The sequence below is a fragment of the Pelodiscus sinensis genome, chromosome 6, assembly GCF_052426305.1.
Source record: "Pelodiscus sinensis isolate ZL-2025 chromosome 6, ASM5242630v1, whole genome shotgun sequence".
NCBI lineage: Eukaryota > Metazoa > Chordata > Testudines > Trionychidae > Pelodiscus > Pelodiscus sinensis.
Window position 1 is genome coordinate 46257396 of NC_143057.1, and position 12416 is coordinate 46269811.

Genomic DNA, 12416 nt, shown 5'->3' on the forward strand with positions numbered 1-12416 from the left:
ATCAATACACAGCTCATTCCCAAGCACAAAAACTTTCCAAAGACAAATAAAAGAAATTTAGTTGAACTCAGTTGCTTTTTGTTTTGTCAAATGAACCTGGTGCTCAAAAGATGCTAATAAAAAATTCTGTGCTGCAGGGCCTTTGTATATTTTTTCCTTTTATACAGTACTGATTTCTGCAGCTCTTTTTTTTTCCTCCTAAGAATGCTCAAGCTCATTACATTATCAGAAACTCCATGGATTCATTTGTGTTTCATGCTGCAGAGCTATAGGGACTGATTAATAAAATCCTGATCATGTCAATTTTGTGCCATTTTTGCATGCTCTGCAAACTATGCCAGAAGAGTCATGTTTGTGCAACATGATGTTTTGTGAAATAAATTTTTCTTCCTTTGTAAAAAAGGGGACACGTTTTCTTGACAATACACTATAGCACAACCTAGTTCTGCATGTTTGTGGTTTCCATATGAATGTGTGACCTTTGAAAATATGTTCTCAAGTTAATGCATCTTATTTCAGTCACTTTTTGATCTGTAATTATTTTGTTTATCTTGTGCCACATTCTATAAGTAAATATTTTCATCACTGTTAATTTTTGGGCTCTATGACATATGAAACCACATGTTTTATCATTAAATGTCTGTAGCATGCTTTTCACTGAATTTAGTATGTCACCCCAAACTGGACAATGCACTAACAGAAGTGTTTGAGCATGAAAGAAAAACAATTATTATATAAGACATATAACTAATTGTAGCCCTTAGCCCACACAACGCTTTACCAATTTCTCAGGTTTCATGCCACTGTTTACTCTCTAAACAACTTAAAGAGTAGAGTCTTTACCATGGAAAATGGATCAGTGTGTTTAGACATATTAGGTCTACAATGCACGGCAGTTTTATAAATAACCACACTCACCAGTATGTTATATGCACTTCTACTTTGTTTACTGCTTTTTAAGAAAAAAAGAGATCAGTATATTGTCCTAAGATTCAAACTCTTTTATACAAATTTTTAAAAATATTTTCCTCACTTTATTTTAAAAATTGTTTTATTAACAGAGCGAGGCAAAAGGTTACACATTGGGAAAAGAAGGTCAAGGAAGGGACAGCACAATGGTGTACAACGTATTAGTGCACTTTGGTGCCACCATTTTGCTGTACCCATAAGAAGGCAGCAAATAGTGGATAATAATGCTTTATTGACTCTGAACCTGTATATACCAGACTTCATCTGAGTATAGATTACTGTAAATTAGCAAATATAGCACATATCCAAGTATAACACGCACTCATGTATTAACCACAGTTTTTCTGTTATATATATTAATATATGTAAAAAATATATTAGAATACCCGTGGACGTACATAACCCAGAGGTATTCGTTAAGAACAATAAACGACCAAAATCTGTATTGGATCCTTTTCATTAGGTATAAGCATAGTATAGAATAGTAGGGTATGATGAATCATCCTTTCTGTTTACGTTACCATTAAAACCCTAAACTGTCTACGGTACCGTAATCATCCTGACTTTGAAGTTGTCGGCATTCACCAGTATAGCTATTGCTTGCATGAAAGGCAAAACCAGTATAATTTTGCCAGTCAATTAACATATTATCAAAGATCAAAGTCTTCAACTATTGTATCGAAGAGACTTCTGCTGCCTTCATAAAAAAATCTGGTGGACTTTGATGTGGTTGCCACTTGCCAGCTATAAACATTGAAGATGATGACATTATGCAGCCCGATAATACTGGGTCTTGGTATACCAATAATGAACCACGGCCGAGGCCACTGAACTATAAAAAGCAATATGCACTACCCTACTACCGGTATATAAGACCTACCCCAACCACAAAGTTTTAAAACTTTTTCAGTTTATAACAAATATATTCCAAGAAAATATTTTTAAAGATTCCTAAGCGCAAATCATAAATAGCCAATTTTACACTATTCATTCTTAAATATGCAAAAGAAAATGGCAATAGAGCAGCAGGCAGAAAATTTTCCATTAATGAAAAGTCTGTTCGTGAGTGAAGAAAAGAAGAAGCATAGATTGAGAAATTAAATCCTCACAAAAGAGCACCCCGAGGAAAGAAAGCCAAGTGGCCAAATCTAGAAGAAAACATGGCAAACAGGGTTCTTGCACAGAGAGATACCGAACATGTGGAAACCAGTCTTTTAAAATATTACTACAACGTGATACCGGTAATATGAGTAAAAATCAAATTGCATAACAAGCAGACATATATACCCCACGGGGGGATGGAGGCAGTGCATGGTAGGAAAAAACTTGGACAACCTGCGGGCTATATTCGCTAATTAACGGTAATCATTCTATGGCTGAAAATGGGCATTTATTCCTTCTCAGAGATGCAATTACTATATGATACAAATCCCTAGATATGCATTCAACAACCCCACCTTCCTTTTGTTTCCTTCACACAGTAAAATGCCATCAAGGTTCTTAACAGTGTGTCATTGACACAGACCTTTTTTTTCATATTTCATTATTTTTCAAAATGAGTCTTTACTGAACTATGGCCTTGCTGTTCCATTGTCTTGACAGAAAATGAAAAAAAGCGACTTTTCTTTCCGTTTTGACACTCCAAAGCAAAGTTAATACAAACAAATGGAAGAAGGAACAACAGGTAATTGGAATGTTAAGTTTGTCTATTTCCAACTTGTCCTGGTGTGGTTGCACTTTGGGTTCCTATTACAATCTAATAAATATGTGGGAAGTGCCTGTATAGCATAGTATCTCTTTTATCATTCAATGTGGTAGCAGCATCCAACACATTATGATCCCCAATATCACACAGAGTTCAGTCCTGTCCCATATGCTCACTGCTACACTCTTGACTGGTAAATGTAGCATAATGGGGTTCTTACATTGTGTTTATTTGGAATAATAGTTGCACATAATGAACAAGAAGAGTGGGACATTCATACCAATGCTGTGGAGGAGGGAAAATACTGTCAGAAACCTTAGTAAATAGAGGAATTTGATCCAAAGCCCAGTGATGGCAATGGAATTCAATACACTTTGGATCAGGACTTTAAACAGATACAACGTGCTTCCCTCTTTACAGATTTCGGGCAACAGGAGAAGGCAAGGAGTTTACACTAGACTAGCTCCAACTTCAGTTAAACAATGTTTAAGGATTGTGACCCAGGAAATGTAGGAAAAACTCACTGCTAAATAAAGGAGAGGGACAGACAGAATGAGGCCGTGTACCTTGGCCTGGAGGATGTGTTATTGAAAAGGCCCTCAGTGTCAACAAGAAGGGAAAGAGTTTATACTAAAAATGAAGAGGAATTGTAAAGACAACTGCTGAAAAAGGGACTGAGAGCCAACAAGTGAGGAAGGAAAACAAATCTAAAGGACATTTTCAGAGACCTCAACTCAACAGGTAAATTTACACCCATGATTTCTATAAAGCAATATTATACATGCACATTTTTGGCCAGCCACCTCAGACTTTTGTGCTCAGATGATGCATTTGGCTATTTAGGCTGTGATTTTCAAATATGTTCAGAATTGAGCTAACCCAGGCTATGTCTAGACTGCAGGTTTCTTTCAGAAGAAGCTTGTCGGGAAGAGATCTTCTGAAAAAACTTCTTCCGAAAGAGAGCAGCTACACAGCAAAAGCGCATCAAAAAAGGGATCTGTTTTTTCGAAAGATAGCATCCACACTGAATGGACGCTATCTCGCATTTAAGCTGTGATTATTATGGCCAGAGCGGCCACCAGGGCACTTGTGCTTTTTCTTCTTTCCTCTTCTTGCAAAAGATCTCCCTCTTCCCCGTCCACACACACCTCTTCCAAAAGAGCTCTTTCGGAAAAAGGCTTCTTCCTCAAATAAGAGGTTTACCAATGTCAGAAAAAAACCTCTGTTCTTTCAACTTTTTTTTGAAAGAATGTGATTGCAGTGTGGACTCAAGTGAAGTTTTTCAGAAAACAGCCATTTTTCTGAAAAAAATTCTGCAGTGTAGACCTACCTTCTATTCTTATTGAATCCGGGGTACCACCAGGGGTTCAATGAAAGAAGAATCAGGCCAGCACTGAGTAATTTCTAAAACACCATTCCTATCTTCTCAGATGGATATAATAATGAAAATATCATTTCTTAAGTTTTAGGTATACAAAGCTTAACTCCAGAAAAGCTCATGTCCCCGAATGGCTCAGGTTTAGAGGCCAGACTCAAAATTTTGGCCTAACAAGTCTGTATGTTTGGCTTAGAAGGAAAAATTATTATAATTCACTGTAATATTTTACTGTGGTGGAATTACTATGGGGTGCAGTGCAAGAGAATTAGAGTATCAGGAAGTGTGATATTTTTCATTTGTCTTATCTTACCAGGATCAAAAAGAGAAACTGATTTCCTTTGTTTTATACAAATTAATCTTGGGACTTGTGGAAGATCATATATCTGCTGCTTTCAAACAGCATGCATTTTATAGTGAAAGGAGACAATTACATATAGGCAGCATTGATAAGTTTCCAATTTCCAAAATTTACCTGCCTACTACTACTACTTTTGCTGCTGCTTTCAAACAGCATACCTTTTATAGTGAAAGGAGACAATTACATATAGGCAGCATTGATAAGTTTCCAATTTTCAAAATTTACCTGCCTACTACTACTACTTTTGCTGCTGCTTTCAAACAGCATACCTTTTATAGTGAAAGGAGACAATTACATATAGGCAGCATTGATAAGTTTCCAATTTTCAAAATTTACCTGCCTACTACTACTACTTTTGCTGCTGTTATTGGTAATGATCAGGGCTTGACAAACAGAGGTGAAACCTACTCGTCAGCCCTACACTGCGCGTGCACAAGACCTGCATTGCGCATGCGCGCGCCGCTGGTGAGCAGGCGACCAGCTGAAATCTACTCTCCACGGGCGAGTAGATTCAGAGATTTGTTGAGCCCTGGTAATGATAATCAATAAGCAAATGATTCATCTTTTCAAATAAGTAGCTTGCCTTGGGCAGGGATGGTTTAATAGACAGAGGGCATTTTCTTATGTAAATAATGTGATAACATCCTGCAACCCACAGCCAAACGTAACATATAAATTTACTGGCATACTTTGTTCACACTTCAGCCTATACCCTGATAGAACTGCAAATTTAGAAATTCAGTTCAGTAGTTGAAGGTTGCCAATATGTCCAAGTGAATAAAAAGGGCCAAACAAATCAAATTATCCCACTCTTCATAGCCAGGTTAAAAAATGATCCATTAATGACAACATTTGACATTTCATATGACCAACCGTTCAGTTTAGTTTTGGGTATCTGGCTTGACAGCTCACAAGCAGAAGTGGATACTGGCCAAAAATAGTTAAAAAGGAATTTCTTTATCAGGAAGTCACTGAGGATCACTATAAAGCAACATAGCAGAGCTTCTCAAGTAAACATTGCAGTCCAATTTTAACCTTGAACAAAATGCCTGAATCACAGATTTTAAAGAGAAGGATGGGGGGCAATAGCTTCATGACAATTCTCCTACTTAAAAACCATATTCAGTATTCACGTTAAGATTCAGTTGTAGAAGGTCACATCAGAACAGTCGGAAACTACCAACAATGAAATTGGTTACAATATCTAATTCACTGTTACATAAAATGCATTTACGGTATAATAGCTAAGGAATGCATGTCATTTAAAGAGGCCTCCTATAGCAATCACTGAGACTAAACATATGCAGTATAATAGGTCTCAAATCCATTGCATTTACTTGGAGTGCAAGAGCTTTTTTTGTCCATCGAGAGCCCCTGGTTTAGCAAGAAAGTCAGACTGTCACCTTAGTATATCAAATTAAATCAGAAATGCCAATCAGAAGAAGTATTCCTTTTGATTTTCGTTGACTGTACTTTGCATGCTGAGCTCACATTTCAGGGCAGTCTCAGCACTGTCCTCATTTTCTGATCCTTTTGCCTCATTTTTTTTATATATGCTTTTCTTTTTATAAATGCGTACAGCTATGGCAGTGATGCAAAGCAGAATGAATATTGCAACTGCTATCACACCTAGAGAGGAAAGGAGACGGGAAAAAAAACAGATCAGATATGCTAGACAAATAATAGGTGAGATTCATAGCTCAGTTTCAAGCAGCCTGTGCTGTAGCACTCTTGTGGAGAAACCTTGGCAGGGGAAATGGAAGAACAACCACAATCTTCCTGAAACCCTCACTGAAACTAGAACTTCAAAGCAAATTGATAGAGCCCACAAATCAACAGCCTTGGCCAAGCAATGCAGGGGGTGAGGAGCATTGAGAAGATGTGCTGATTCAATACTTCTTCGAAGGAGTCCAACCAGAGTTTAAAGCTTCCCATCCCATATGATGTGTCAGTAGCATTTTTTGCCTTCACCTCTTAGGGTATGTCTACACTACCATCCTAGTTCGAACTAGGAGGATAATGTAGGCATACCGCACTTGCAAATGAAGCCCGGGATTTGAATTTCCCGGGCTTCATTTGCATAAGCGGAGAGCCGCCATTTCTAAAACCCCGCTGGTTCGAACCCCGTGCAGCGCGGCTACACGGGGCACGAACTAGGTAGTTCAAACTAGGCTTCCTAGTTCGAACTACCGTTACTCCTCATTTCACGAGGAATAACGGTAGTTCGAACTAGGAATCCTAGTTCGAACTACCTAGTTCGAGCCCCGTGTAGCCGCGCTGCACGGGGTTCGAACCAGAGGGGTTTTAAAAATGGCGGCTCCCCGCTTATGCAAATGAAGCCCGGGAAATTCAAATCCCGGGCTTCATTTGCAAGTGCGGTATGCCTACATTACCCCGCTAGTTCGAACTAGTGGGGTAGTGTAGACATACCCTTAGAAGCAAATCTGCATTCACATGCAGCATTCTTTGGAGGCACAAGTTGGAGTGTGGAGCTGTTAACTACCCTAACCTATGCCCCTACTCTGAAACAAGCCCTAGATCTAAAGTGTATCATTACAGTCCATTATTAGATGTTTTTCATAATAATCAAGACATGCTTGAAAGGGATGTTGACCATGGGTCCTTTCGGCCCCATGTGAAAATAAAAGTGTGGGGTTTCTTTCCTTCTTATAATTAGGATTGTGTCATAGTGTCTAAGGCGTAAGGTGTGTGCAAGCCTTGTCCCTGAATGAACAGGGGCACTTGTGTGTTCATGGATAGCACAAACTATACCACTTCTTCAGATGGCTTGGATTTAGTCTTCCCATATAAGACAACACCACCCCCACACTATCCATCACAACAAGAAAAACATCCAATAGTCCAATGCCTGTTGAATGGAGGGAAAAGAAAGGGTGAGAAAAATATCTTTGTACACTTATAATGTGGTGAAGCACTCACCATGGTGACAATCGTCATAGAAGAGACTAAATATATTGGGCTGATAGACTTAGAGCTGCTATTATTGAAGAGTTACAGTACTGTTCCTGTAACAGGATAGGGCAAGAAAGAGAGCAATGCATTCATTTCCATATCAACCAAAAAGTGTAAGTGAAAACAAGGTATCTGTTCTCAAATAAAAACAAAGATTTGGCCATTTCTCATCATTTCTAAATTCTAACATCTTGAAAATGCTTCATTTTATATTAAGCAACAAGGACTTTATTGTGTGATTTGGTCTCTGTACAGAAGTCTCACTGACTTGAGTGTAGATTGACTTCATGATCTGGCCTTTATTAAGATATATCAGAATGTGCATTTCTTTCTTTACTATAACAGTACATATGGACTCTATTGCTTTAGAAAATTGTGCATAGATAAGCCCTCAGAGTTAAGGTGGCATTAAATACAATTACTTATCTGTTGATGCAATTATACCTATAGAAGGGTGTTCACATTGGTACTGCTAATTTCTTTTAACAGGAGTGATTTAGTTAAATACAAAAACTATGTATCCCCTAATACTATATGAATTATTGATTTTATGGTATTCTGGCACTGTTTTAATTTCAGAAAATTGAAACATCAAAAATTGGTATCATACTAAACATTTTGTTTGATACGAAACTAAATGTCTCATTTTTATCTTGGCGTGTACTTTTCTTCTTCAATTAAAAAAATCAAAGGTAATTTCAAAACAAAAATTATTTTGAACTGAAACATCAAAATATTCTGTTTTGAAAATGAAACATTTCAATCCTTTTTAGATTATTGTTTTAGTGGTTTTTTAAACAAAAATAATTTGCCAAAATCAAAGAAATTTGTGAGTCAACTGAAATCTATTTTTCCCCAAGGAAGAATTTTGGGTTGATAAATTTTATTCATCAGCAGTATACACTACTCTTAATATGTTTAATAGCAATTACCAGAGAGTTTTATATTTAAAATAATGTCTCAACATCTCTTATAGTTCAGAAACAATTATGGTTTTAGTACACTTAACACAACCCTCAAAAAATTATCTCACATACAAATTAAGCATCTTTTCTACATGTAATTTGCTACAGAGATAGACACATGTGAAAATCCAGTATCAGGAATAAAGTATGAAATCCTGACATTGAAGTTTATGGTAAAACTCACAAGAAACACTTCAATAGAACACCCCAAAAGATTAATGCATTTTAACATTTTTTTTTGTTCGTATACTTGTTTTTCATTATGGCTGAATACACAGTAAATGCACAAAGGGCTTTTAAGACTTGCAGATGCCTAAAGCTTGCTGATGTTCTTAGGCATCACTTAGTTATTTGTTGAGGTGCGTATTCTGAAGCTATTTTCTATTTATGAGAATGGAAATAAGTAAAAGGAGGCAAAACTGCCAAATTTGCAACCCTAAAATTATGAAGCATTAAAAGCCCAAGATATGTTTGGCATAAACAATTAGGATCTTAGAACTTTGACATAAATTGTGGAAGAAATATTTGTGTGTGCAAGAGTAGCTATGTTTTGCTTTCATTTTCCTGCCTAGCACAGCACCCCACCTCTCTACTGATCAATCGTGTTTAGAAGGAGGATGATCCAAATCATGGCGCTTGCCAGGGTACCCTTAGGGTATCCTATACTTAGATAAGTGGGAGCAAATCAAGCACCAGCCAGCTTGCATATGGACATCTCAAACACATCACTCATACTTGTGTTGAATCTGAGGGCTGCTGTCGATGCTTGCACTCCATAAGACTGATTTTCCATTATCTTATACCTTATATGATGCAAAGTGAGTGTGGTACCATTCTGATTTGATAGCAATTAGCATTGTTCAAAGATAAATAACTAAACAAGACATAAGGTAGTGGAGAATCAGGCCCAAGACTAGGAAACATCAGCATCCAGTGGGTGGCACAGCAGTCATCAGAGGAACAACTTTAGGCTGTATAGCTATTATTACTGGAGATGATGTGTCAGATGTGAAGAATCCAATTTGATTTTCAGAAGCCAAAATGAGTTTGCAGTGCTGACAATCAGGAAAAAACACATTTTATTTGTAAACTGAGCACATTTGATTTAGAAATTGTTGAGTGACAGACAAACACAAACTCTAGAATGACATGTTTAATATTACTTATCAGAGTGGAACAATACTTTAATATGTGATAAAATTGCAGTGTTTTTAGATTCATGAACATCCTCCTTTCTTCCTTCTCTATAACAGTAGGCTTGAGATTCAAACTATGGTATTTTTTCCCACCTTTTTCTAACACCTTTAGTGTGTGCAACCAAGTATTCTCGTGGAGAACTAAGTAACTGATTTTAAAAATGTTTGTTTGTGTTTATGTTTCAGGTGAGTTAACAATTACAGATCTTTCACAGAAGGTGGCCTGTTTCTGAATAGGCCAAACTCCTCGCAATCTTCAATACCAGTCTTCTTGAAAAAAGTGGTACCAGGATCAGACAAACAGTGTAAAAAATAGAAGGGGCATGTCTCTACTTCAGAGCCTGATGCAAAGTCAATTTAAGTCAACAGAATGCCTTTGACTGGGTCTATGCTCAGAATCTCCCATCACTTGCTCAGAGTGAATGGATTATAGAGAACAGAGTAGATAAACTTACATATTCACAGTCCAGTTACTGTGCTGTTAAGAACTGCACTGCGATTATCTAAATATCTGCACTTCGATTGGCGGAGTATTAGAGTACCATATCATTATTGAGAAAATTACAAAATCTAGGCAAACCAGACACTCAGAACCTAAAGAGCTGCATAACTTGAAAAATACTCTGACTGGCTATGACAATTCCATTTCTGTATAATAATAATCACTAATTTGTATTCACTAGAGTGAAAAATTAAACTGCACACCTAAGACTCCTCAAATGCCTAGATACCATGATGACTGACACCTAATAATTGTTCCCCTCCTTATTAGTCTGTCTAACAAATTAACCTAGGATATGTGTTTGATTCAGAAGCACTTTTGTTTAGGGTGGAACTTTGGATTGCTAGAGGGGTCATTGTGTGAGAGAGTTATCAACTCTTTTTAGTCCGCATCAATCATTCCTTGCAGGGCTGCGCCCATAAGTAGCATTTTTCCTCAAATAAATGTTACTTAGTGATATTACAATAATTGAAATCCCAATTTACAGAGAAACTGTGTGTGAAATTCGCAGCACAATAGAACAATTCAAGTTTCTTAAGCACGACTATCTTATGCCATAGGGTTCTACCTGAGGCTATACATGCCCACACACTTCTCACTTCCCACAAAAAGACTATGTCTATATTGGCCACAATTTCCCGAAAAGCCATGCAAATCAGGTAAGCCATGCAAATCAGGATCTCTTATTCCTACTTCAAAGGGCTTTATTCCTTTTATCGCGCCAGTCTAGATGCTTTTTTTCCGGCTATTCCCCAAGCCGGAAAAAAAGCGGCGGACATGTTTATTTAAATCCGTGGGGGATATTTAAATCCCCTGCAGATTTCCCTATCCTGACTTACCTGATTTGCATGGCTTTTCCAGAAATTGTGGCCAGTGTAGACATAGCCAAAGGGAAAATGATGTTTGGTGATGGAGTGAGCCACAGATGAGTGAGGAGTGGGGGTTATGGAATTAACTTTAACATGAACCCAGTGGCCCCCTTCACAAGTGTGGCAGCCCTATGGCCTGGAATAGTAGTCATAGAGGATCTCTGTACTAGAATCTCATATTCCATCCCTGTGTTAAAAGTTTGATTTCATCTCTAAGGCTGTGTCCAGACTCAGGGGTTTTTTCGGGAAAAGTAGTCTTTTCCCGAAAAAACTTCCCCTGCGTCCAGACTCAAGCCGCGTTCTTTCGAAATAATTTCGAAAGAATGCGGCTTTTCTTTCGATGGCGGTAAACCTCGTTTCACGAGGAAGAACGCCTTCTTTCGAAAGTTCCTCTTTCGAAAGAAGGCATTCTTCAATGTAAATAGGGCTTCCTCGAAAGAGAGCATCCAGACTCGCTGGGTGCTCTCTTTCGAAAAAGCGGATTGCTCTTTCGAAAGATCCGCCTGCAGTCTAGACACGATCTTTCGAAAGAGGCTCTTTCGAAAGATGCTTTCGAAAGAGCCTCTTTCAAAAGAAGCCTGCAGTCTAGACATAGCCTAAGAGAAGAAGACACAATAGTTTAGCTATATTTTGGCAAATGAATGACTAAATAACAGAATACAGGAAAGTTACATGGCCATTTCAAATAGGCGATACATATAACATGCTATATACAATGTAAATCTAATTAAGACTGATAGTACCAATTTAATTTAAGGGTGAAAAACAATTGTGAAAAATAATTTAATTTAAGGGCAAAAAACAAAAAAACTTCTGGCAGTTATTTCCAGGACAGACATTATAAACCTAGGAAATCCAAAGGTAAGGATTAATTTAAAATACAGTCAAAATATGTTAAGACATGAAAATGCATAGTTAAGGAACCCAAACAACCTTAACTCTGCTCAGTAGTGACATTTTAAGGAAGAAAATGTGGGGAGAAAAAGACATTATCTATAAAAATAGGTTTAATTTAATCTGTGACTAAGTGCTATCTTAACTTTATCATAACCCTTAGTTACTCCACATCATCATTATAAGGCAGAATCAAGGTTGATGAGGTGACTGTGCATGTCCATGCTATAAGAAGTGTTCTATAACATATAGAGAACACAGTGTCAAAGAAAGGCATTTTGTTTCACTAACTAAGGCCTAGTCCAACCTCCCTGCCCAGTAAAGTGAATGAGTCTTTCTATGGCTTCTAAAAGTAGTTGAATCAGGCCCTTAAGGAATACGCAGAAGTATAGGTTGTATTTTCTAGAATTTTTGATTGAGAAACACTCAGATCTGATTCATATTCATTGGTACCAGTATTATTAAACCTGATTCAACTATTCAAGGAAAAATCAAGGAATGTCACTGGCATATATTTGTTTCAGTTTCATTTGTGGATACTGAAATTCTTCTAAAACAATGAGGACTCTTGGGGCATCTTAGGGTACGTCTAAACTGAAGAGGAAGA

The 12416-nt window shown here is 37.4% G+C and overlaps 1 protein-coding gene across 1 annotated transcript in view; it reads right to left on the reverse strand.

The window, feature by feature from the left end:
- Window positions 1–897: 897 nt before the first annotated feature.
- CNTNAP4 (contactin associated protein family member 4) overlaps window positions 898–12416 on the reverse strand; it is a 304206-nt gene continuing 292687 nt past the window's right edge. Inside the window, exon 24 of the mRNA XM_075931856.2 lies at window positions 898–6039. Within this exon, the coding sequence (XP_075787971.2) occupies window positions 5846–6039 (194 nt within the window). The 3' untranslated portion in view covers window positions 898–5845. The remainder of the gene's footprint in view (window positions 6040–12416) is intronic.